At 34.6% G+C, this 27477-nt stretch overlaps 2 protein-coding genes across 3 annotated transcripts; both read left to right on the forward strand.

The window, feature by feature from the left end:
- LOC109361729 (tRNA wybutosine-synthesizing protein 2/3/4) lies at positions 15349-26617 on the forward strand. 2 transcript variants are annotated; one of them, XR_002109323.1, is made up of 10 exons: positions 15349-16105; positions 16569-16977; positions 17331-18530; positions 18670-18799; positions 19333-19568; positions 20006-20141; positions 21150-21226; positions 21973-22079; positions 22179-22352; positions 26568-26617. XR_002109323.1 is itself a non-coding variant. In XM_019607272.1 (9 exons), the coding sequence occupies exons 1-9, from the start codon at positions 15373-15375 to the stop codon at positions 22283-22285; spliced, it is 3135 nt and encodes a 1044-aa protein (XP_019462817.1). In that variant the 5' UTR covers positions 15349-15372; the 3' UTR covers positions 22286-22562. The 2 variants fall into 2 exon arrangements, 1 of the variants encoding a protein (XP_019462817.1); XM_019607272.1 differs by lacking the exon at positions 26568-26617 and having other exon boundaries at positions 22179-22562.
- LOC109361743 (peroxidase 42-like) lies at positions 23787-25811 on the forward strand. The gene is made up of 4 exons (XM_019607285.1): positions 23787-24064; positions 24147-24335; positions 24587-24752; positions 25167-25811. The coding sequence occupies exons 1-4, from the start codon at positions 23831-23833 to the stop codon at positions 25589-25591; spliced, it is 1014 nt and encodes a 337-aa protein (XP_019462830.1). The 5' UTR covers positions 23787-23830; the 3' UTR covers positions 25592-25811.

Genomic DNA, 27477 nt, shown 5'->3' on the forward strand with positions numbered 1-27477 from the left:
TGTTTTTTTAATAAACACTTTTAAAAAGGTGAATTTATGAAGTTTTTTATAAGCACTCTAATTTGCTAGAATATCTAGTGTAACATAATTGGCAGGGATGTAAAAGTTTAGTTCAGTTTTTGACGCAATTTAGTGATTGAATCGAACACAAAGATATGGTTCGGTTCTACTCGATTAACCGCAAATTTTATTTAGAAACTGAACCAAACCGTTCATTAATGGTTCCGTTCGGTTCCGCAATTTTTCAACTTATTTAAAGAAAATTCTTTAAGAAATAGTTAATTTTTTTTTGCAAAGTACAAACTCAACAAAATAAATACTAAACACATCAATAATAAAGTATTTAATACTCTGTCTAGTAAAACAATAATAATTCAATATCTCAACGCACTACAGACTTGAAATTTTAGTCTGCAAAATCTTCGACAATGTCCAAAAAAATTAAGAATGACAAACTTGGTACTAATTCTTTAGTCCAACAGTAACACCTAATACTCCACATCATTAGTAATGTCCTCAAGTTCTTTCTTTATTTTCTTTTAGTTCCTTAATTTCTTTATTTAATTAATTTCATCTATGAATAGTGACGTGACAAAATGTATACTAATTTTTAGTTTTCTTTCTATCTTCTCAATGGATAATAGAGATAATAAATATTAAGGTTTGTTTACTAATTTATTTTTTCTACTTGCCTCTTATTTATAGCATATATGTATTAATAATCCTAAATTCTTAATCATATTTTATCTCTTAACTTTAAAGTTTAACCATCCAAATATAACGGTTCCAAAAATTACAAAACTATGAACCAAACTGAACTTAAATGGTTCAAAATAAAAAAAAAACTGAACCGAACCACATTTTATGGTTCAGTTCGGTTTCATTAGTTTCACGGTTTAAACCGGAATCACTTACACCCCTAATAATTGGGACTTCCACAAGTTGTATGCAACAGTCCATCATCTTAAAATATTTTATTTTGTTATTATATTATCACATTAGTCAATAACCAAAATGACATATTTATACTTTGCCACTATGCTAGAATTGGTATTTAACAACGTTCATTCAACAACGCGCTTATGTGTTGAACACTGTTAAATGTAAGGCAGAAGAGAATTAACAACGCTTATTTAAGCAAGCGCTCTTAAATGTGTTATCTTTAACTGTGCTTATTGAAGAAAGCGTTGTTAAAGACCATACTTCATATATTTAACAACACTTTTTCAATAAGCGATGTTAAATGTGTTATATTTAACAACACTTATTGAAGAAAGCGCTGTTAAAAATGTTATCTTTAATTGCGCTTATTGAAGCAAACACTGTTAAAGGGCATACTTCATATATTTAACAACACTTCTTCAATAAGCGCTGTTAAAACTTCATATATTTAAGAGCACTTCTTTAATAAGTGTTGTTAAACGCTTATTTTTGTAAACGAGAATCTTCTCAAATTCAAAAACAAAGACATACACAATAATACATATCACTCAGTTTATTATTTTTCTTACATTTCTTATTCTCCACAAGTTACATTTTTTCTCTTTTGTTTTTAGTTTCTCTCTTCAACAAAGTTATCGATTTTTGGTTGTTCTCTTCTTCAAGCATAAAGTAAATCGTTATCTTATTTTAACTCATTTATTTTTCTCTTCACTGATAGTGTGATCTTTATTTGTTGTGAATTTATGCAGCTATTGTGAAATCGATTTTTGGTTTCTCTCTTCAAGCATAAGGTAAATCGTTATCTTATTTTAGCTCATTTATTTCCCTCTTCACTAAGAGTGTGGTCTTTATTTGTTGTGAAGTTATGCAACTATGATGTTCTAGGTTTTTGGCTATGGTGAGCATTGAAGGAGAAAAAAATGAACAATTTATGTAAGATCTCATTACTCATGTGTTATTTTATAATATTGAATGTAGTTGAAGTGGTTGGTGATTTAACAAATCTATTGTAAATATGGTGGAGTTGGACATGTTTGTTATGTGTTTGATATAATGTCTGAGAGATATATTGTCTTATTTAAAAGTAGACATTTAATAGTGTTTGCTTCAGTGAACGTTGTTAAATGTCTACTTTCTACAGCACTACAAAAAAACGTTGTTGAATATAACCTTATGTACTACTGTACTCACATAGAAAACGTCACAAAAGCGTTGTTAAATGGCAATTTTGAGCGCTGTTGTTTTGCTATTCTGGCGTAGTGTGCATTAGGATGTTGGGGTAAAACACTAAGGCTGAAATCGTTTATAAGCAATTTTTAAAATCACAATTACAATTTTCAACTTTTGTAATGTGTGAGATTGTGCTTAGAAATGTGAGAGAGATTTTTTATATTAATATTGAATTAATTGGAAAAAAAATTGTTTTTATTTTTATTTTTTGGATAAATTAGATATTCATCCAAATGGATATACCCATGAATATCCATTGGATATAATGAATGAATTTGAATTCATCTATTATCAACACTATACATTGGATGGATTTAATTTGGGTGGATTTTGGATTATGGATAATTTTGCCACACCTACTCAATAGTTCATATCAACCTTCACTTTGTAAGAGATAGAGTAATACTATTTTTTTTTTTGGGAGAGGAGAGTATAAGTTCTATACAAAAATGTTAATTATTCTCAATATACTTGAAATGTAGAGAACAGATTTGTAGTTTTCCGGCAGCTATATTCTAAAGTTAATGACTTTGGTAAAAGTCCAAAAAATCATACAATTCTATGCTCACCGGCCACAATAAGACAAATGATAGTTATTTCACATGACTAATATATCATTCCTTGTACATAATACTATATTTCTAATATGTTAACATTCACCATTCCTAATTCCTACCATAACATGTGTATATCCAAATGGACCCAAATCTTTTTGCCAAATGAAATTGTTTATCAATCCTCCCACTATGCAAGTAGTTAGATCACAATCTCTTGTACTAGACTAGTTATGACACCTAATTAAAGAAGCTAAGATCCTTTTCACGAGAGTCAAGTACATGAAAAATAACATAAAAATAGAAGAATTTGACACTTTTATCCTTTAGATATAATAATATGATACTTCTATTCATCAATGCAAATGTAAAAACAGTAATTTAACTCTCGAGTAATGGAGAGGATCCTGACTCTAATCAAAGGAGCTAACATGTGATTAATTTAACAAATCATGCAAATGGCAATATGTTTAAGTCATGGATTTGATCTGCAATCTGATTCTAACAGTCTCCAGCTGCATATACTTTTATCCAAAAAGTGCTTGTGTATAGTGGTATGATATAATAAATTTAATGGAGAAAGGTACTAGGATACAAGTGGAAAGGCTTCTCTTTTGCTTTTTACTTGTTTAACTTTGTGTTAAGTGCTGATTAAAAAAATTGGATTAGTAAGTAATAAGCTCTTGTCTTCACTATCTTCAAAGGGAAGTGCTTTTGCTTTTTGCTTTGGCTGTATTGCAAGTAACAATACGTGGATCCGTATCTTTATTTTTTTGGGGTTGGATCTCACTACAATTGTTGTTTCTTTGGACCCACATCGAGGTAGAGATAAGGAAATGAGAGTGACTGAGAGGTTAGATGAGTGACATAATTAAGTTACATAAGTGTACATGACATGATAATCAATGTTCTAGAATAATCAACAAATAATTGATGTATTTGCACATGCTAGGAAGAAATTATTGCATGGTTTTAGAACATTGATCCTAGACTTATTCCAATTGTTGGTGATATGTTAATGAGTTAAAATTACAAGTTTATTGAAAATCAATAATTTGGGTATATTTGATATTAATAATCTTGGACGGGACAATAATTTCTTTGTGAGTGCATAGGAACCATTTTTAATCGAAGAATGTTGAGTAGTAAGTTCCATATCACCTACCTCATTTTTTTTGACATGATTTAAATGAAGCTACACTTTTGATTGCTAATTATTTTGAGATGAAACTTTAATATTGTGCAAAAGCTCAACTTCTCTCTAGTTATCATGAGTCAAATGGTGCTCTTTAGTCATTGGTGAAAAGTACCTTTGATTTTGAGATGGAAAATTAACATAGAACCCCAAAAGTAATGTGTGAACCTTTTAGTAGTTCGCATGGAAACGAACTAGTTCATAGTTGTTGGATGAAAAAATTCGGTTACTGGTTATCTGTTACTAACCGTTTGGAAGTCGTCTTGGGGTAGTAAGACATCATTACAGAAGTCGGGTTAGATGAGTGTAACTTCTGGGCAAGACAATGTTGATATAGAAGAAGACTTCTTAACATAAGTCAATTTGGTGGGATAAGACATAAGGTGGTCGTATTCCACGAAACCGACATCCCTATAGAAGTCGTGTAGGGCGTAGTTGGTTTGAGCCAAACCGACTTTAGTATATATATTTAGTACCAATCTCACACATTTCTCAATAGTAGAAGATTTTTTTTTTGCGTTGAAGAATTGCTTCACAGTGTTACATCCTGACTGAGTATTTAGAATTGGTGGAAGTGCGTTGTTAATGTTAGTTTTTAGTTATTTATTGTTTGTTTAGGAGATATGATGGTTAATGAAAATTTAAGTTTATTATATTGTTAAGTGTTTTTTATGATAATTATATTGATTAATTTCGTATTTATTTTTTGTTTATATTTATAGATGGAAGAAGAAATTAACAACAACAATGAAAATTATTCTGATGAGGTATTATTTTTGAGAAAATATTTTATTTTATGTTGATGTTTTTATATTTGTCTTGTAATTGATATATTTTAGTGATTTTAGGTTGTAGAAGAATTTGTTGATATGATGCTAAAAATATTAATGAAACAGGAGATTTAGATTTTGACGAAATTGATTTTGGATTGTTAAACAAAGATGAAGTGAAAAAGTTAATGTTTTTGAATACTGATATTTCATATGAATTTTATAAGATGTATGGTATGAATAAAGGACATGGTATAAGAAAATATTAGACTCGTCTGGACAAAGATGATAAAATTTTGTGACAATCATTTTTCCGTGATAGAGAAGGATTTAGAGAGAAAAAAAGATGATGTGGTTCGGAAGATGGCGCCTAAAAAAGACACAAGATGCAGTTGTTTAGCAAGAATGAAGATCCACGTTGATAAGGAAAAAAAAGGTTGATATGTTAGTTACTTTTCTGATGAACATAGTCATGAACTCGTTGATGAACATTATGGTGGAATGATAGCCTCTGATCGAAGAATGACTGAGATAAATGTCGCTAAGATGAACACCATGAGAGAGTTGGACATTGGAACGAGAAAAATATTTGCGTCATTTGCTAGTCAATGTGGTGGTTATCGCTACATTGGGTTTTCAAAGAAAGACATGCACAATCAAATCCAGAAGCAAAGAAGGATCGAAAAGGGTGACGCAGAAGCCGCCTTACAATACTTGAAGGGCTTATCGAAATCAGATTGTAAAATGTATTAGAGACATACAGTAGATGAAGAAGATAAGTTGCAACAATTGTTATGGGCTGATGGATGTAACATTTTTTACTACTCAATTTTTTGAGATGTTCTTGCATTTGATGCAACTTACAATCGAAACAAATATAAATTTTCAGTTGTGATATTTTATGGTGTAAATCATCACAAATAAACAACAATATTTGTTGCAGTTGTTGTGTCAAATGAGACAGAGGAAACATATGTGTGAGTTCTTGAAATTTTTTTAGAGGCAATGAATGAGAAACAACCAAAGTGTGTTATCATTGATGGGAACTTGGCGATGAGGAATGCAATCCAAAGAGTTTTTCCTGAAGCTCGTCATATATTATGTGCTTGGCATATATGTAACAACACCGGAAAAAATAAATAAAGAAAAAGAACTTTCATAAGGACTTTCAGAAAGTTATGTACGTTGACGTTGAGGTTGAAGACTTTCAAATGATGTGGGAGAAAGTTATCATCAAATATGGGCTTCAAAATAATGTTTGGGCCGCTCAAACTTATGATTGCAGAAGTATGTGAGTCAGGTCTTACATTCGGGGAAAGTTTTATGCTGGTTTGCATGCCACATCACGATGTGAAGGCTTGGGGAGGTACATAGAGTCTTGATATAATGTGACTGAGTTTTTGCATCACTTTCAACGATGTGTAACCCACATACGCAACAATGAGGCTGTTGAAGATTTTAAATCTTCATATGGTGATGAAATGTTACAAACTCCTTATCATAATTTAGAGGGGCATGCTGCTTTGATATATACTAGAGCGGTGTGCAAAAAATTTCGCGAAGTGTTATTAGAAGCTGCAAAAATGAAGATTATTTCTACCCACTTTACAAAGTTGGAAAACATTACAGTCCCAACAAGAAGTGGCATGTTTCCCATTATGATGATGATTATAATGTGGACATTAAATGTTCATGTAGAAGAATAAAATCTTTTGGGATGTCATGTAGTCATACTGTTTTTGTGTTAGTAATTCTCGACAAGCCACAATTGCCATCTTGTCTTGTTCTTGAGAGGTGGACAAAAAAAGCTAAAGATGTTCATTGTGTAAATTTGAATAGTGTGACCTAAGTCAAGAATCAGTTCAAAGCAGTAGATATGGAACTTTGAATGATGATTGTAGAGTATTGTGTAATATTGCTTGCAAAATGGGTGAAGAATTTAAAGAAATGATTGAAAAAGTTTACAATGAATGTAGTAGACTCGAATTGAAACAAAATTCTTGTTCCATGGAAAATGTTGTTAATGGTAATGAAGACCAAGTAAGGGACCCTTTTCGTGTGCGTGCCAAAGGGCGAGTTGCTGGGACAAGCTCAAGAGGTAAGCGTGATAACCAATATGACATATGTCGAGAAATTGGGCACAATAGACTTAGTTGTCCAAATGTTGGTAGTTGTAGTCGTACTTTATTTTTTAGAATGAAGAAGAGTGAGTAGTTGATATAATTTTGCTTCCTTTTGTATTTCTACTTTATGTAATTTTGATACTTTTTGTATTTCTACTTTATGTAATATTGCTATTTTATGTTATCGTTGAAATATTTTGTTTCTCAATGTGCTTCCAATTAATTTTAAAGTAGATGAAAATAATAGTACATTAAGGATAATGATAAGAAAACCTAAATACTTTATATTGTAGTAAATAGCAAATTCATACACAATGCAATTTTTCACCACTTATAAAAATAAGCAGTGATACCAAAAAAAGTCAGAAATAGTTGTGAGAAATGTTCATACAAAACATGACTATATACCAAAAAACAAAAAAAATAGTGGATGTAGTCTTGAGATGAAAGACAACTTGGACCACATCAATGTAGTTTTGGTCCTAACATCCTTCTTCATCTTGTTCAAGTCATGCATTACCAACTTTAGAGGAGTATTTATTCTCACGGCTTCATCATGAAGTTACATTTATTAAACAATTATTAGTTTCATTGTAATTCACAAATTGAATATTATACTGACATTGTTAAAATAATTGTACTTCCCCAATAACACTAGCAATGAATGAGTCCTCCATTTCTGGCCATTGCATAACCCAAGTTGCAGAATTTCGACTACAATAAATATAAAATTGTCATAAAACGCTGAGACAAGAAAAACGTGCATGAAGACAAGAAAAACATGTGTGAAGACACATATAACACGTCATATTTAGAGATAAATATACCATTATCAAGGGTATTTATTTGGACTTGACATTTGGCCAACCCTGCTGTACAAATTGGAATTCCATGATTTTCAGCTTGAAATGGAGTGTTCATGTCATCTGGGGTCAGAAAATGTTACTGTAATCTGACACCATTACACTTAAAAGATAGCACTTTAACACATCATATAGAAGAGTTTGGTAACTAACTATACTATGCATGTTATTATTCCTTACTGTGTAAACCAAAAGTATCCTTCATCAACCGGAGGTAAATTATGCTCAAATCAGAAAGGAAAGAAACTAGTTACTATTTAATACAACTACATTCTGGGACTTAGAAATCAAGCTTGTTATTATTCTAGCTCCATGTAAAGACAATCCTTTAATAGTTTATTGAAATTCATTTATACTTGAACAATGAAAATGAACAAGTAAATCCTCTGTTGTTAAATAAACAAATAAAACGAAATGAAAATAGGCAATGAGGTTCGTTGGATCTATGCCAATAGACTATTTATTTTTTAACTAACTTCATTTACGTAAGTCGGAGCACATATGTTGTACGATAAAGTGTGTCACTCTATGTGCCACTTTTTGTGATTGATTAAAAAATATATTTAAATTAAAATTTTAATAGTTAATTATTTTTTTGACCAATAACAAGCAGTGACATATTACCACACTGTTTTGGGACATCAGATGTCCACCCTTTACATGTATCCCCTGCCTTTGATTGTAGAAAAAGGAGTTGACCTATTTCATACTAACAACTCCAAACTTGTTCACATATAAGCCTTGAGAAACCAAATTCAACTCCTAATTAATTTGGCTAAAATATAAACAAACAATTGAGATTAAGATGAGCTAGACTCAGTAAAAGCACACCACTAATCAAGTTCAAAATTTCACACCAAACACTGACTTACTTTCTTAAAGCTACTATTCCGTATTTCAAATTTCGAATGTAGTTGGCATGAGACCAACTTTGCTTGTGGGCTCATGAATATAAATTCTGGAAGAGCAACAACTCAAAATCTTGTCCCAGCCACCTTCTTCTAATATTTAAAAATAGAGGAGAGATTCAGTTAGTTCAAGAGTAAAAATTTTAAACTTATTATCTATCCTAACCATCAATTCTAGGAAAATCCAATGATTTGAATTAATGAGTAGAATCTAAACCATTAGATTTCCCTAAAATTAATGGCTATGATGAATAGTAAATTTAAAAAACTTACTTTTAAAAATATATGTCTTTCTCCTTTTCTATTTTCTAATCTCAATATTTAATGTTGCCACATAGCTTGTTGGAACACAGTATAGAAAAACAAGAAAAAATTGATGTTGTTGTGCGTTGAGGAAGAAGATTGAAGAAGATAGTGAGTGCATATGAAGATAAAAGAGAAATAAGATGAATCTAAGAAAAGAGTATGTGAGAGAAGAATTATCAATCTCATTGAGTTCTTGGCAAGATGATACAACTAACTAATTGATTTTTGAAATATTTCTACTTTTAACATCCCCCATAATTCGAAAAATCTAAGAAACCAGCCATGAAACTCAATAAACTCAATCAATTTCAGCTTCTTGAACTCCTATTTTCTTCCTCAATTTTTTGAACCTCTCTATCTTGAGTGATTTGGTCATAATGTCAGCTAGTTGAAGCTCACTTTTGCAGTGAATGAGCTTCAATTTCTCCTCTGCAACTTGCTATCTAAGGTAGTGATACATTGTCTTGATGTGTTTGCTTCTGCTATGTGAAATCAGGTTCTTTGCCAAATCAATTGTTGACTCGTTGTCTATCAGCAACTCAATCCTCTCATTGTTGATGCCAAGTTCATGCAACATAGAAGATAACCACATTGTTTGGCAAGCAGTAGCACAAGCTTCTATGTACTCAGCTTCACAAGTTGACAATGCCACAACCTTTTGCTTTTGAGAACACCATGAAACTGGAGCACCAACAACCATAAATACATACCTCATAGTGCTTTTTCTGTCTATCAAGTCCCCACACCAGTCTGAGTCAGAGTAGGCCATGAGTTTTGAGCTAATCTTATCACTTTGATGAGGGAAATTGATGCCAAAAGCAAGTGCTCCTTTCAAGTATCTTAGAATCTTCTTTGCTGCCATCATGTGAGAATGTCTGGGATCACACATAAACCTACTGATCAGTTCCACACTATAGGAGATATCTAGTCTTGTATGACAGATGTATCTTAAGCTACCAACCACTTGTCTGAACAATGATGCATTCACAACACCTTCATGCTCACCCTTGTCCAGTTTTAGGTTCATTTCAGCAGGGGTTTCTGATGGATTGCAGTTTAACATGTTGAATTTTGTGAGGATCTCAAGTAGATACTTCTTTTAGTACATGAATAATCCTCTCTTAGTGTGCTGAAATTTCAAACCAATGAAGTATGTTAATCTGCCCAAGTCAGTCATTTCAAACTCACCCTTAAAGCTCATTTTTACTTCTTCAATTCCCTGTTGGCTACTTCTTGCGATCAATAGATCATTAACATACAAGCATATGAATAAGGCATCACAATTTTGGTTCAATGACTTGATGTATACACCATATTCAACCTCACACTTCTGAAATCCATAGGCGGACAATAATTTATCAATTCATTTGTTCCATGCCCTTGGGGATTTCCTCAAACCATAGAGTGCTTTCTTTAGCTTGAACACTTTGTTCTCATTCCATTTGCTCAAGAAACCTGGTGACTAAGATACATATACTAATTCTTCCAAAGGGCCATTCAAGAAAGCATATTTGACATCCAATTGCCATAGTTTCCATTTGTTCCAGGTAGCTATTACAAGAATGAGCCTTATTGTTTCCAATCTTGCTACTGGTGCAAACACCTCAGAGAAATCTATTCCTTCCTTTTGCATAAACCCTTTGGCAACTAGCCTTGCTTTATGCTTAACTATGGTGCCATTTGGTTTTAGCTTTACTTTGAAGATCCATTTGTCTGTTATTGGTTTCTTCTTAGCTGGTAATTCTACCAATTCCTAAGTATCATTCTTCTCTATAGACTTGATTTCTTCAAGCATAGCTGCCCTCCAAGTGCTATTGTTTACTGCTTCTTCATAGCTAATTGGCTATGTGTCAGCATACAATGCTATTTGTTGAACAACTTCACCTCATTGACTTACTGAATTATCAGAACTTAGCACATAGTCTGATAGCCAAGAAGGGGGATTTCTTGCCCTTGTTGATCTTGTAATTTCTTGTTGAGTGCATGCAGGTGTTTCTTTTCTTTCCTCTACCGTCTCAGGGTCATCATTCTCCCACTCAATGTGCAGTTTAGCCAAAGAATCAGAGGTTGTGTTTAACTCTTTGACTGAACTTGCTTCATCAAAGTGTACATCTCTGCTAAACACAACATGTTTGGATTCATGGCTATATAACTTGTAGGACCCTGTGTTATTGTAGCCAAGGAAGATCATTGCTTCACCTTTATCATCCAATTTCGTCCTCTTTTGGTATGGTATGTGTCTATAGCAGATTGAACCAAAAACTCGTAAGTGTCTCACTAATGGTTGGATCCCTGACCATGCTTCCTCGGGAACTTTGCCTTCAAGCCTCTTAGTTAGACATCTATTGAGTATGTAAGCTGATGTTGAGGCTGTCTCACCCCAGAATTCATTTGAGAGTTCCTTGCTTCTTAGTATGCTCCTAACCATATTCATTATGGTTTTGTTTCTTCTCTCTACAATTCCATTCTGCTAAGGCGTGTAGGGGGAAATCACCTCATACACAATCCCTTATTCTCTACAGAAATTGCCAAACTCTCCTGAGTTGAACTCACCTCCACCATCTATCATTAATATTTTTAGGCTCTTTCCTGATTGTTTTTCTGCTTGAGTTTTGAATACCTTGAACACTGAGAAGGTTTCACTTTTTTCTTCATTAAAAAAAATCAAATTCTTCTGCTTAACTCATCTACAAAGGTGATGAAGTACTTGCTTCCTCCTAATGATGGTGTGTCAAGAAGTCCACACACATCAAAATACACCACATGCAGAAGTTCATTGACCCTGGATGGTGTGTACTTGTTGAATGAGGACCTTGGTTGCTTGCGTATTAAGAAATTGTGACATATCTTCTTAGGAAGTTGGATTAGAGGTAGCCCTGCAACCATGTTTTGTGAATTCAACATACTCAAATCTCTTAAATTCAAATGTCCATACCTCATATGCCATAACCATGAACCTTCTGTTAAGGGCAATGCAGATAAGCATTGAGATTCCATGGTTGCTAAGCTTATCTGGAATGTTCTGTTTTGAGCCATTGATGTTCTCATCACCAACTTCTTCTCTTGATCATAGACTTCTAGTGATCCATCAAGTAGACCCCTTGAGAAACCCTTTTCAAGTAGTTGTCCCATGCTAATCAGATTGCTCTTCATGTTTGGCACATAGAGCACATTTGTAATCATAGCATGTTTCTCATCCTTTTTGTTTATCAACACATCACCAATGCCTTCAGCTTGGATCATTCTGTTGTCAGCAAATCTAACATTGTTTTTCTTCCTCCCATCAAAATTCACTATCCATTCTCTGTGTCCTGTCATGTGGCTTGAATACTCATAGACTATATACCAAACATCACTGTTCTTGCTTACTTGATTTGTAATCATCATGAGCAGTAGGGGTTGTTTCTCACTTTCAGCTTCTATTTCTTCTTTGGTCATATGTGCTTCACTGTGTGACTTGCCTCCATCATAGTTTGAGCCAATGGAAGCCTTGCATTCATTTGAAAAGTGACATGTTCTATTACAATTGAAGCACCTTACTTTCTTTCTGTCAACTGATCTTTTGCCTCCTCTCCATTGATTAAGACTCCCTCTTCTTTCTGAGTCTTGTATGCCATGAACAATTTTTTCTTGATCCTTCTACTGGAAATTCTTCTGATTTCCACTTCTGAACTCTCTTCTTGCACCCCTGCCTCGAAATCCATACCTTTCGTTTAAGCTTCTTCTATATGTGAAGTGAGCTTTTAATGCTTGATCAACCGGTCTCTCATTGAACCTTTCAATGACTCTTTGCTCATGTGCTTCCAAGGATCCTTGAAGATCCTAAACCTTCATCTGTTCAACTTTCTTGGATTCCTCAATTGTCACAACAATGTGATCAAATCTTAGGGTTGGAGTTCTTAGGATCTTCTCAATTATGGATTGGTCATTGATTTTCTCACTACATGACTTCATTGCATTAGTGTGTGATGACTTTGTTGAAGAATTGTGTCACTCTCTCATTGGATTCCATCTGCATAAAATCATATTGGCGCCTGGGTGTTTACAGCCTCACTTTCTTCAACTATTCTGCTCATTGGTTGCAAGCTTCAAGGATCGACCAAACTTCTTTTGAATTCTCTGCACCAGAAATCTTTTCAAAGTGTGCTTCATCAACATATTGATGCAGTAGGAACATTGACTTGCAATTTATCTTCTTATTCTCTTTATGCATTTTCCTTTGTTCTTCCGTTCCTCCTTCAACAAAGGGTTGGAATCCTTGCTCAACTATTTCATCCACTTCTTGGTACCCCATCAATGCCTTCATTTGTACTATCCATTTGTTCCAATTCTTGCCATCGAGAATTGGTAAGTTTGCTGGGAAGTTGCCACTGTTCTATTCTATATTGATTCAAGATCGATTTTCTTTGTGTTCTTGTATCTCCAACCTTGCTCTTGATACCAGATTTGTTGGAACATAGTGTATAAAAGCAAGAAAAAAAGTGATGTTGTTGTGTGTTGAGGAAGAAGATCGAAGAAGAAGATGATGATAGTGAGTGCGTATGAAGATAAAAGAGAAAGAAGATAAATCTAAGAAAGAGTATGTGTGAGAAGAATTATCAATCTCATTGAGTTCTTGGAAATATGATACAATGCTATTTATAGTAACCCAACTAGTAACTAACTAACTGATTTTTGAAATATTTCTACTTTTAACATAGCTAGCTCCTATTATTGGGATCCGAATCCGCTAACTTCACCAAATTTGGGTTATTGAAAGAAGATTTCATAACTTAAATTTTAATTTTGTTTTACCGAAATCAAAATCTGATACAACCAATATCATGAGATGATCTAAATGGGTGATGTCATCTTATTAGTTGTTTCTATATATTTTGGTCTCCACACAATTCTTTATTGTGAGATAACAAATCATTTTTCGAACTGGGTCGTTTGTAAATTAAATGGTAACATATTTAAGGCTATGCATTTCTCTTGTCATTGTCCTAAATGGCAACATATTTATGGTTGTGCATTATCTTAACAATGATCCTCTCATTAATAGAGAGGCAAATGATTATTTTTACTTATATTTTCAAGGGCAAAAATGTGATTTTATAGTAAACAAAAGGATAAAAGTGTTATTACATGTTAGCTTTTGTTAATGGGTGGTACTTGCCTCTCCATTAATGGAGAGCATCCTTACTCCATTTCTCTGTGGCTGTCCTAACCCTCTCTCATCCGAGTCTAGATCCTCTCCATTATTGGAGAAGCCAGTACAAAGCCAGGATCACGACATGTGGCAACTGAAGATTTTAATGGTCACAATTTTAAACTGTAAAATAATATATTTTTGAAGAGAATTAATTCAGAAAAATAAAGAAAAAAAATCATATCCCATCTCTCTCTTCTCTCTTCAGCACTCACATATGCTTAACCTAAACCAGTGCGACGGAAAAAGAGGAAGGTGGTATCGTGACGGCAAAAGGGGAAGGTGGTGGCACGACTGCATCAAGGGGTTAGAGACAACGCCCATGAAGTTGAGATTTGGAGTAAGAAAGTAAGAGAATTTGAGATAGATGTGGGCGACATCTTCGCACCGCACAATAGCGCGATGGAACAAAGGAAGGAGGCCCTCAAAAGGCCATGACAATGGTTTAGGTTTAGCATATCTGAGGCGAAGAGAGGAAGAGGAAGAGAGAATCTGATTTTTTTTTCTTTACTTTTCTAAATTAATTCATTTAAAAAATATATTATTTTACAGTTTAAAATCGTGGCCATTAAAATTTTCAGTTGCCACATGTCGTGATCCTGGCTTAGTACTGGCCTCTCCAGTACTGGAGAGGATCCAGACTCCTCTCATCCATTAAATTTTAAGAATCTCACATGAGGCACCATAGTTACACCATGGAAACATGCCACCTTCACCATTCTTTGTTTTTCTCTTCTTAACCATAAATATATAACCTAGTCACGTAAAGCTTTACCTGGTTCTTCTTTCCAAGTATCATATGTTTCTTGTGATCATGGTTTGGAGTTAGTGTGTTAACATGCATGAGCATGACGTTATGTTTTTCTTGTCACATAAATAGATTAACTAACGGTTGTTTTGGTCCATGCATGGTTATAACTTATACATAATTAAGAGCATGAGATATTGGTACAGTTCAATCAAAAAGCTGTGTTATATGATTGAGCCGTGCCAATATCATTGGCAATCACAATTTCTCTCTTCTTTACCAATCTGCAGCACCATCTTAAAGGTTGTTCGCAGTAAGTGTTTTTAAGTTAGCAATGGAAATTGAATGTTGATAAAGAGAGTGAGTACACCATTAATTGATTTATGCATAAATATTTCTCGAGTTATATTTTAGTAATGGGGCGTGGACATGTATAAATATTTAAATGATGGCCCATCTTAAACGAAGCCCATATCTTTGGTCCTTCCCTTCCCTCTCCTGAAAGGGGTTTTGGTTTGGTTTAGAGTTTAGAACTAGAAAGAATGGAGTTCGAGAAGAGAAAGGCAGCTACTATAGCTTCACTAAGGTCAAGTGAATCAGACAAATCACCAAAAGGCACATTAGACACACCAATTATTTCTCTCATTAATACTATTAATCATAACCCTCTTTACTTCACAACCAGCTCTTGCTCTGGCAGAATCTCAGTCCTCTCTCAACCCCTCTCCACTCTCTCATCCAACCCTAAGAAGAAGGCACGAGGTGGCACGTGGCTATTCGTCTCACACGAACCTGCTCACCCTGACTCGCTCATCTCCCTTTTGTTCCCATCCCCTGACTCAACTCAGTTTACTGAGTCCGAACTCGTTTTCAGATTCGAGCCTCTCATTGTTGCCGTTGAGTGCAAACACCTCGCTTCGGCTCAGTCACTTGTTTCCTTAGCCATTTCTTGCGGTTTCAGAGAGTCTGGGATTACTAACACTAACAAGCGATTCATTATAGCGATTCGATGTTCGATAAGGATGGAGGTACCGTTAGGTCATACTCGGAATATTATGGTTACGCCTGAGTATGTCAGTTTTCTTGTTCGAGTTGCCAATGAGAAAATGGAAGCTAATCGTAAGAGAACTGATAGGTTCCATCAAATGTTGTTGTCGTTGTCACAATCTAATGATAACAGTAATCATTTGTCACCAAAGCATGACGCAATAGGGATTGTACATGACCATTCTCAAGTTGAGGATGATTCTCAGCACAATGTAGACAACTATTCAGGTATTTCAAATTTTCAATATAGTACAGAGCTAAATTTCACCATCTACCTTATAAGGTAGTCATTTGACAGAACAAAAACTTTCTGTTGGGGCTTACTTCATTTTACACTTGCCGGATTGTTTATTAACGAATCTTCCCACATAATTTCAATTCAATTAGCTAGCTTATCAGCTTCCAACTCTCATCTCCTATATTATATAAGCTTTCAATTCGCTTATAAGCCTTTAGCTAGCCTATGAGCTAGTTGTGCCAAACAGAACAGTTGATAGTCTTTGATTTTTAACTTATAGCCATCTAGTTAGAGCATTGTGTTGCAGATTATGTTGACTTTATAGTTTATAACACCATGAATAGCCTGTGTAATAAAAGCACACTACTGAGACATATTTATGTGTCTGATTGTAGGACAACTTTCCTTTTAATATCAATCAAAAGTTTGAATCTTTCAATGGTTGGCTGGCAGGGTCAACTGTGGGATTTCCTGGTTCTAGTCTTCTAATTGCCCATATCGAAATTGTTGGTGAACCAGTCGAGAAACTTTTCCTTTGGGGCCATTCAGCTTGTGCATTGAACAATGGCAACCACAGGAAAGTTGTTGCATTTGGTGGCTTTGGAGGCATGGGGAGACATGCCAGGAGAAATGATTTGTTGCTACTGGATCCATATTCTGGCAATCTGGAAACAATCAGTCATTTTGGTGAAGTAGCTCCATCTCCATGCTTAGGCCATACAGCTTCCTTGGTTGGAGATCACATGTTTGTGATTGGAGGTCGGACTGGTCCTGATAAAATTTTGAATGATGTATGGGTCCTTGATACCACCAAGAATTGTTGGAAGTTACTTCAATGTGGTGGCAGTGTCTTTCCTCCCAGGTAATGCTTGATAGCATTCTTCTGTTTTGGAATTTGCCAGTTTAAATGAAATCCACTTATCAAGCAATTGCTCATTAGAGGATAGAAAAACTTTGTATAGAATTTCAAGACAGTTTTCTATATTGTATGAGTTCTGGTAGCAGTATCTATATTCATGTGCATAAATGTTTACAACTTATTAAAATGTATATTGTAACTATTATAAAGTGCCGTAAGCATTGTTTACTGTAGCTTGATTTGGTAATACTCTTTTCAGTGTTGTTTAATATAAATTGTTGCTTTAATATTAACATGCCCCCACCTTTTGAGGCTAAGGCTTGATTGTTGTAGTTTAATATTATCATGATGGACAGGCATCGTCATGCTGCAGCTGTCATGGGTTCAAACATTTATGTATTTGGGGGACTAGACAATGATACCATATTTTCCTCCCTTTATATTCTTGACACAATTAGTTTACACTGGAAAGAACTACCTCTTTCGGGGGACTGGCCATGTGCACGCCACTCTCATGCAATGGTTGCATCTGATTCTCACATTTTTATGTTTGGCGGATACAATGGTGAGAAAGCACTTGGAGATTTGTATTCCTTTGATGTTCAGAAGGGTCAATGGCAGAAGGAAAAGACAGCTGGAAGCAACCCGCATGCTAGGTTCTCCCACTCAATTTTTGTTTATAAAAATTATCTTGGAGTTCTTGGTGGTTGTCCAGTCAGACAACATTGTCAAGAGTTGTCTTTACTTGATTTGAAGCTTCGTCTATGGAAGCATATTACCCTTAATTCTATAGGTAAAGATTTATTTGTACGCAGTACAGCCATTGTTGTTGGAGATGATGTTGTTATAGTTGGTGGTGGTGCATCATGTTATGCATTTGGAACCAAGTTCAGCGAGCCAGCTAAACTCAGCTTGCTTCATTTAATGCATTCCTCACATGATGATCTTATGCCTGGAAAAAATCCAAGAAAGCATATGTTTGGCCAAAATGATGGGACAAACCAGAATAAGATTGAAAGTTCTTTGGGATCCCAACTGGAACATGCACCAAATATATCTGAAGATGAAAGTTTATATTCAAACAATGGCTTACCTTGCATGAATGATCAAAATCAGATTATTCTGTCACATTATATTTTGCAACTAGAAAAGAAATATGCAAAATTAGGGAAGGATATGTTGAAGAAATTTGGATGGTTAGACTTAGGGAGAAAAGCGTATTGTGAAGAGGGTGGAGTACATATCTGTTTTCCTGTAATCAAAGATTTTTTTTCTCTATTTCATGAAAGGAAGCATCATTTAGAAGATGTGATTGATAAAAATAATGGAGCTCCCTTTTCAAAACCACTTAAAGGAGATGGTAAGTTGTTACATGAGATATCCTGTTCCGAAGCATTGACTCTACTCCATGGATATGGTGCCATTTTGCTGGAAGATGAGGTTGTTGAAGTAAGAAAAACTGCGAAGTCTCCTTTGAAAGTGATGACTGAAGCGGTAACGTCTTTGATTGAGCATAAAGGTCTACCAGCACGGCTTCTAGATGAACTGCCAACAAGGTTCTACTATTCAAACTGCTTCTATAAATTCTATGCTGTCTACTTTCAAACTTCATGCTTATTTCCATTCATTTAGGATTTTTGTTCTTGCATGCAATCCCTTGTGTTGTGTAGTAATTTTTCCTTTCCACTATTCCAGGTGGGATCGACTTGGAGATATTGTTATACTTCCAGCTACTTCTTTCAAGGATTCCACGTGGGATTCTATCACTGAAGAGCTTTGGCCCATTGTTGCCAAATCACTTAAGGCTCATCGTCTCGCCCGCCAAGTAATCATATAAACATGACTATGTATTTTTTCTTTATTTTCATGCCTGGGTTTTATTATTTTCCATCACGTACGATCTTTTTAAGTTTTCTTATTGAAGATGTGTCATGCATAATGTTTATGTTAATGATAACAGAATATTTGAGATGACATTTAACAAATAAAAATAAATACTGAAATGATCATTATCAGATGAATTGCAAGGGTAAAATATATGTTCTCTTGTAAGCTATACATCTAGATGTTTAGTCTTTTGCCAACCATTATTGTTGTTTTCAGGTTTTAGAACCTTTTGCCAAGGCAATATGAGTCAGTGTCTAGTCAAATTTATGAAGGCTAAAATTATAAGTGGACTGAATAGGCAGTTCAATAAATATCCAAACATTAAATGCTTTTCAGTGGTTGATTTTTTTACTGAGACACATATTTTATAGCTTTTGCTCCTAAAACGTAAAATTATGCTCTCAATTCTCCGTGCTATAGCTTTGCAATGAATTCATTTATTTATGACATGAGCAAGTTTGTGTATTACAGGGCCCAGTTGCTGCAACTGGTACAAGAGATAGCACATTGCAGATTCTTGTCGGAGATAATGGCTGGGTCAATCATCAAGAAAACGGAATACTCTATTCTTTTGATTCTACGAAGTGCATGTTCTCATGGGGTAATCTTTCTGAGAAGCTGCGGATGGCCAAGCTGGATTGTAAGGATGAAGTTATAGTAGATCTGTTTGCAGGAATTGGCTACTTTGTGCTGCCTTTTCTTGTCAGGTATTTTGGATGTTTACAGGCAGGGCTGTGGATTATACCTATCTTCAATTATATTCTGCTATCTTTAGTTTTCGAGTATTGTGTCGCATAAATACCTTTTAGCCATCAACACTGTTATAATTGGAGGAAACACATGATACAAGGTTACAGTGTGCTGAATGGAAGATATGTTAACATTTTTTTTGGGCACGTTATGTAAAGAAATAAGAAATTTGTGTATCATAAACTCCACTTTTGATATAATTAATATTGTAAACATCATTCTGGTTTTGAATGTCAACATCTGATGACTAGGGGTGGGCATTCCTCCTGAACTTTCATTAAACATAGATTGAGGATTTGAAATATTTTCTAATATCCGGTGTTTCTTATTTAATTGCTTATGATTTTTTTAAGATTTAAAGATATTAATATTATTTTTGCTTTATCTCAAGCAGGGCCCAGGCGAAACTTGTATATGCATGTGAGTGGAATCCCCATGCTTTAGAAGCTCTCCAACATAATCTGCAAGCAAATTCTGTGGCTGACCGTTGTATCTTACTTGGAGGAGATAATCGAATTATGGCTCCCAAGGTATTGTGCATGTAGTTATCCACCCATAAGCTATCGTATGTCCAAATATTTGCTTCCTTGTAGATGTGGTTTATTCAAACCATCTAGTCCTTTTGGAAAATTATCTTAATAACTAAAAGGGAGAAATTCGGTGTGCAAAACTTGGATAAAGATCCCCAAGTGCTTGTGGTGCTATGCTCCAATAGAAACATGACAAGTGTATTGTTCTTTACACCTCAACTATGGGAATTTTAAGAAAGGAAAAAAATGAGTGTTAGGTGGCTAAACAAATTTACATGCTATATTTTTATTGGAGAACATCACAAGCGCCTAAGGAACTTTATCTAGTTTTGTCCAATTTTATTTTGGATATCTTGGTCGACCTCAAATATATTTCCAATTGAGGATGATTAACCTAAACTCCTAAAGATTCGTTAGCAACATTGTAAGACAGTCAATATGTTAATCTGATTAACCATTCGTTGGTAACATTGTAATCTGATTAGCCTAAACTCCTAGGTCAGAAATATGTTCATCTCACTATCCCAAATTTTAGTTCTCCCTCAATAAAACCTCATTGTACACAACATGCCAATGAAGTATGGTGAATCTTTTGTGTTAGTTAAGATAATTTACTGTTAGCTTTAGAGTTACTCACATAAAAAATGAGCATTTTTCTAACAATATCAAATATACTTTTTCTTCCCATTGGAATGTAATGCCAAGGGGAAGGAAATTGAAAGGAGGAATTTGAGCGAGGATTGTAATATTTGTATTCCTTTGTTTGGATGAAAAGATGCAGTGAAAAGGAAATGTTTTAACCCCTTGTTTGGTAAAAAAACGAGAATTAGCAGGAAGGAAGCATGTGGCCAGTGAATTATTGACTCTATTATTCATGTTTTTGAGTCACTTTGCACAGTGAAAATAATCATTTATGCTACCTAAGAACAACGAGTCCAACAATTCTTATCAACAATTGAATGTAGAAGGATATAATTTATCTGGATATGTTGATTTTTTTACTTACAGAATGTGGCTGATAGAGTCTGTCTGGGTCTCATTCCATCTAGTGAGAGTAGCTGGGTCACAGCTGTGAGGGCTTTAAGGTAATTTAGATACTTATTATAAGTTTCATGTTAATATTATTCTTTGCTGCATTTGTAAGTTTCTTCTTTGCTTTTGCTCTTAGGGTTAGTTTGGGAGTTGGATTTTGAAGGGGAAGGGAGGAAAATGAAAGGTTTGGGAGCCATGAAATACACTTGTGAGATAATTACTAAGCCTTCCATTTCTCTTCATTCCCTTCCAAAATTCAACTCCCAAACAAACCCTTAGTAGGCGATTATCCATAATGATTGACATTTGTTACTCAACTTATTTTCTTGAAATCACTAACATTTATCCCAATATGGCCATATTGTGAATAAAGTGTAACATAATGAGAGACTGTCATATTAGGTGCTATGTCAATTATTATAAAAATATAACAGTCTGAATATTTTTGTGGAATTTAATTGTAATGCATTCTTTTAGCAGAAATAATTTTGTGATGTTGTCTTCTAATTCCAATCTTTTTAATCGTAATGATCCTGAAGCTGTGGTTTACGTTTCATCCTATCCGATTGAAATTACTCCATTGTCAAACTGTACAGTCTGTATCATTAATTGAGTGACGAATTTATGACTGTTTCACTTAAGTTGATAGTAATGAAGCCTTCCAAATGTATAAACTCCAGATAGAACAATGGAGAAAACTATTTGTGAAGATATAACTAGCTTAATTCTGCTGGTATTCACTTATGGGCCATTACTTCCATGACTAATTTTTCTCTTTCACATGGAATCAATATTGCAGGATAGAGGGTGGAATATTACATGTCCATGGGAATACAAAGGACTCTGAGGAGCGTCAATGGATTGATCATGTATCAAATTCAATATATGAAATTGCTAGATCTGAAGGTAGTTCTTTTTTCATTTCTTTTTCAAATGATACAATTTTGACCATGTCCTACTGCAACAATCATATTGATTAGTCCACACCATTCTGATTTCCCACAGGTTATTGTTGGGAGGTTTCTGTAGAACATGTTGAGAGGGTGAAATGGTATGCTCCTCATATTCGCCATGTTGTTGCTGATGTAAGATGCAGACACATCCAAAGATAGTGAATAGAGTGGCATTTGATGTTGTTAACAATAATGAATGTCATTAAGAACTTGTCAAGATTTTAAATGAGAGCTACCTTTCTACCATTGGCCAATGTAAATGCAGAGCCTGGATTTCGGAAGGTTCCGAGAATCCTATTCAATCATTGGCAAACTTGTGTCTCATTCAAAATATTGCATACTACATTGTATCTGGCGTTTATTGTGCTATCATACAGTTTGATGTATAATGTTTTTGAATTGTTAATCTTATCCATCCCAAAAGAAGTGGAATTTGGGGAGAGCTTGTGCACAGTGAATTTTATTACATGAAACAGGTCAAATTTTTGTTTGCTATTTATGTACGCTGCAATTGAAGTCTATTTGATGTATGTGAGACAAAAAAGAAGAAATTGATGGGAAAACAATCATTTAACTTTTCGGATTTAAAGGTTATTCTATATTTTGGTTTGAATGGATCTCTAATCCGATTGTTTGCTTGGAATGTTATCGATAGTTGTAATCTTAGGTTTTGGTGTTTATGGTTTTTTTGTAGTTCTTCTTGTGGGAAGGTTCTAGGCCTTGGAGTTGTTTTGTTCTGTTTCTTTTGTTGTATATATGTTCATTTTTTAATAACATTTTGATCTTCCAAAAAAATCATTTCTAATTTCTAAAATACAACAATCTACTACACGTATGTTAGTAATTGTGTGGTCACAACCACCAAGCTAGGTTAAACACTCAATCATCAATAAGTAGTAAATGATGTAAAATTTTACTAAATTTTAGATAAAATAAAATGTTAAATATTTGATTTTTTCGAAACAAAACTAACTGTAAGGTAATATCTTTTGATAAACAAAAATCAATTTATAACTATCCTCCATTCCCTTGTTACCTTGCCTTGTGAGATCTAAATGTAATATCAGATGACGTGGCTTGTAAAGTGAATGATGTTTGTCTACCAATACACCATGATTTCTGTCAAGATCAATTTAATGAGTGGTTCATTTTTCCATACGTTAAGTACAGTACAAGTTTCCCACCATAACATTACTAGTACTAGTTTTGCCTTATTAAATTATATTAGACAATTTATTAACACCCCATAAAACACTATTCTTCTTCTCCATATTTATAAGTGGTATTTTAGAAATATACTTGTTCTTAAATATAAGACATTTTATAATGTTTATTATATAATTGTTTTACTTTATGCAATATCAAACAAAAAAAGTAATTTTAGAGTGTTAATATAAACCAAAGTAAAGAAAGAAATACCCCATTTATATTTTTTTGATCGACAATTGTTAATATATTAGTATTTTATTGTGGGTGAGACTCTACCCTTAACCTCCTTACACATTACCATTAAACCACCCTTATAACTCCCATTTTTGTTGATAGTGGGACTCGAACCTACAACATCCTGCACTCCATTCCTTACGATCACCCTCTTCACCATCTACCCCATATATTTTATTGATAAGACATTTATGTTGGTGTTGTGTATATGCTTATTTAAGAGGCATGTGAGAGCAGAGTAAGTAGTGAGAGCAGATAGAAATGGCTCCCAAAGCTTTCATCTTTTTGGCTCTATTATCCTTTTTAGCAGTGTCCCTTCTGAGTGTTGCTTTTGCAGATGAAGAGAAAGATCCTGGTCTTGTAATGAACTATTACAAGGAAACATGTCCTCAGGCTGAAGAAATTATTACAGAACAAGTGAAGCTTCTTTACAAGCGCCACAAGAACACTGCTTTTTCCTGGCTCAGGAACATTTTTCATGACTGTGCTGTTCAGGTAACAACAACTTTAACTTCCATTTGTTTTTGTTTTTGTTTTGTTACTTTTTGTGAAAAGCATAGTTTGGTTTTTGAGGTAGAGATGTGATGCTTCACTACTTCTGGATTCTACAAGAAGGAGCTTGTCTGAGAAAGAAACTGATAGGAGCTTTGGGCTGAGGAACTTTAGATACATTGAGACCATCAAAGAAGCTGTGGAAAGGGAATGCCCTGGAGTTGTTTCCTGTGCTGATATCCTTGTTCTTTCTGCCAGAGATGCTATTGTTTCGGTAACTTTTTCTTCTTTGGTTCTTCTTTATATTCCTTTAAAGGTTAAGTTCTTTTAGTTCTAAGTTCAATTTTTCATGCATTAATATCAGATCCAAGTTAATACCTGATTTAAGTAGTGCTAAATTACTTGTTTATTCACTAAGTGAACTATTTTTCATGTGATTTATACATGGCTCTATATAAAAAACTTGGGTATTAAAAATGAAAGAAGAGTAGTGTTGTTATGTTGATTTGATTGATGGTGTTGCAGCTAGGGGGTCCACATATAGGTCTAAAAACAGGAAGAAGGGATGGTAGAAGGAGCAGAGCTGAAGTAGTAGAACATTATCTCCCTGATCACAATGAATCCATTTCCTCTGTTCTTCACAAGTTTGGTGCTATGGGTATTGAAACTCCTGGTGTTGTTGCTTTGCTTGGTAACTACTACACTCTACCTTCACCTTTCATCACTCACTACACCATACATACATATACTGCATCATATCAATTATATCAATTTTTTAATGTCATTTAATGATTTTTAAACTACTTCTTGTGAATAATATATGGAATGGGTGTGTAAAATATATCCACCTCTAACACATGATGACCATGCATTCAAAAAAGTTCATACAGTCCCATTATCCCATATGCACATGCATGACATTAATTAAAATGGCATAGTTTATATCCATCATTTTTCTTTGCATAAATATCTCTCAGGTCCACATGACATTATTATTCATTGCACTAAAAACCAAAAGCATTGCTTAATTATAACATTGACACATGCATTGCTTAATTATAGTTTTAATAAGTTATGTAATCATTGATCTTGTTGTGTTGAACAGGAGCACACAGTGTTGGTAGAACACACTGTGTGAAGTTGGTGCACCGTTTATACCCAGAAGTTGACCCAGTTCTAAACCCAGACCATGTCCCTCACATGCTGAAGAAGTGCCCTGACTCCATTCCAGACCCTAAGGCAGTGCAATATGTGAGAAATGACCGTGGTACCCCCATGGTTCTAGACAACAACTACTACAGGAACATATTAGACAACAAGGGACTTTTAATTGTGGATCACCAATTAGCCACTGACAAGAGAACCAAGCCTTATGTCAAGAAAATGGCTAAGAGCCAAGAATATTTCTTTAAGGAATTTTCTAAAGCTATCACTTTGCTCTCTGAAAATAACCCTCTCACTGGCACTAAGGGTGAGATTAGAAAGCAGTGCAATGTTGCCAACAAGATGCACCATGAGGAGGACCCTTAATTAATTTCTTCATGTTTGGCTTTGAATTTTCTTCCTCTAGTCATCTATGAGGACGAAATAATAAGTAAGATGTTACAAATAATGTTTAGATGGGTTTGTAGGTTTGGTGCTGATGGGAAGAGAGGTGAACTTAGATGCTTTGATATGAATTTGTTTTCCTCTTTAATAAATAAGGATAGTGTTGGTTAGAGTACTATGCAAGTTGAATGTATGATGTTAATTAATGTGTGCATGTGAGGGTTGTCAACCTGTCTTGGATGGTGCATGGATGGGAACGGGGATCCCTTGTCGTGAATCGTATCTCATTTCCTATCCCAAGCCAATCATATATTGACATGTGAATAAAAGAATATTTAAAAAAATAAAATGTGATAAAAAAAATAGCACTCTGAATGACCCGAGACATAATGTTAAACACTGTTCAGGATATCTGATCTCTCTCTTATGGATGGTGTCACAATCTTTATGATATATTTATATTTATGAATATGAAACTTGTTCATTCTATAAACATCATGGGCCCTATAATCAAATACTCTAGAAGATAGAAGTAGTACAAAGATTTTTTAAAAAAGTAAAAGCAAGACAAGATTTTTCTAAAGTATGTTATTTAAAGTTTATATAGATGAACAAGTTTCAAGAAGCTGATGTGAGCATAATATTTTTAAATAAAACCCATTTAATTTGACTTGAAGTTTGACAAGAGCTTAAGCAAATAATATATTGGGGATTAAATAATTGCTAGTGGGGATTAAGTTCAAACAATGATGCAAGATCATTATTGACTACCTTATCCTCTCTATGTGTACTTATTATAGAATGAGGCAAAAAAAATATTGAGGGAAATGACGACAATAAAAGGAACGTATACTCTGCATAATACGTGGTCCATCTAAAAAGAAGTGTGGGCCAAACCAATTTCATATTTGAGAGATGACAGAGGAAACAACTTTTTCAACATTTAGAACTCTGTTGTTTTCATCCAAAGTGACAATTAAAGATAATGTGCAAGGGACAAAAATGTTAAAAAGAAATCACATTCAAACCACAACTTTTATGGAGGAGTATATATAATATCTGGCAGTAAATGTTATACACAATTATGTATATAGAAATCAAGTAGCAATAAATTAGTTCATTCTTTAAAGCGATTTATGGACTGAATATACCTCATGTTTATTGGATTGAAGAAGTTAAGTTGAGTTACAATGATGCATAGATCACTTATATATATAAAGTGTGACCTTGCTTGGAGAACAAGCTACCTACCTGCCATAACTAACTAAACAGAAATAACTAACTTTTGACTAAGGAAAACCATGTGCTTAAATAAGGATGCACACGTGCTAATAGGCTTGAGCTTGATTTAAAACATTTCGAGTAGCCCATGGTGCATGTGAAGATCTAGCAGGAAAAACTGCTTGGTGCACCATTTTGTGTGCCACCATGTGAGCCAATATATGAGCCTGACCTTGTCTCTGACCACGCCTGTGCCTTGTCCTGATGCAGCCTGAACGCGTCTGTGATGCTGATGCATCTTGACCGTGCCTTGCTTGCTGCGCCAGTGTCTGTGATGCTGATGCATCCTGACCGTGCCTTACTGCGCCAGAGCCTGTGCCTTGCCGTGCTGATGCGCCTGTGCCTTGCCGTGCTGATACGCCTGATGCGCATGAGCCTTGCTGTGCTGATGCGCCTGATGCGACTATGCCTTGCCGTGCTGATGCGCCTGATGCGCATGAGCCATGCTGTGTTGATGCGCCTGATGCATATGTGCCTTGTGCTGATGCACCTGACCATGTGTCCACATTATGTTCTAACTTCAATACCCCCTCGCAAGCTGGAGAGTATATGTTAATTACTCCCAGTTTGGACAACAGAAATAGAAA

This window comes from Lupinus angustifolius, chromosome LG01, assembly GCF_001865875.1.
Source record: "Lupinus angustifolius cultivar Tanjil chromosome LG01, LupAngTanjil_v1.0, whole genome shotgun sequence".
NCBI lineage: Eukaryota > Viridiplantae > Streptophyta > Magnoliopsida > Fabales > Fabaceae > Lupinus > Lupinus angustifolius.

Bases quoted from the DNA above. Each gene is read 5' to 3' on its own strand.
- LOC109361743 (XM_019607285.1), top strand. From the start codon at position 23,831: ATGGCTCCCAAAGCTTTCATCTTTTTGGCTCTATTATCCTTTTTAGCA. The intron at 24,065-24,146 runs GTAACAACAACT...TTTTTGAGGTAG, and splicing joins TTCATGACTGTGCTGTTCAG to AGATGTGATGCTTCACTACT. The intron at 24,336-24,586 runs GTAACTTTTTCT...ATGGTGTTGCAG, and splicing joins CCAGAGATGCTATTGTTTCG to CTAGGGGGTCCACATATAGG.
- LOC109361729 (XM_019607272.1), top strand. From the start codon at position 15,373: ATGGAGTTCGAGAAGAGAAAGGCAGCTACTATAGCTTCACTAAGGTCA. The intron at 18,800-19,332 runs GTAATCATATAA...TGTGTATTACAG, and splicing joins CTCATCGTCTCGCCCGCCAA to GGCCCAGTTGCTGCAACTGG. The intron at 19,569-20,005 runs GTATTTTGGATG...TATCTCAAGCAG, and splicing joins GTGCTGCCTTTTCTTGTCAG to GGCCCAGGCGAAACTTGTAT.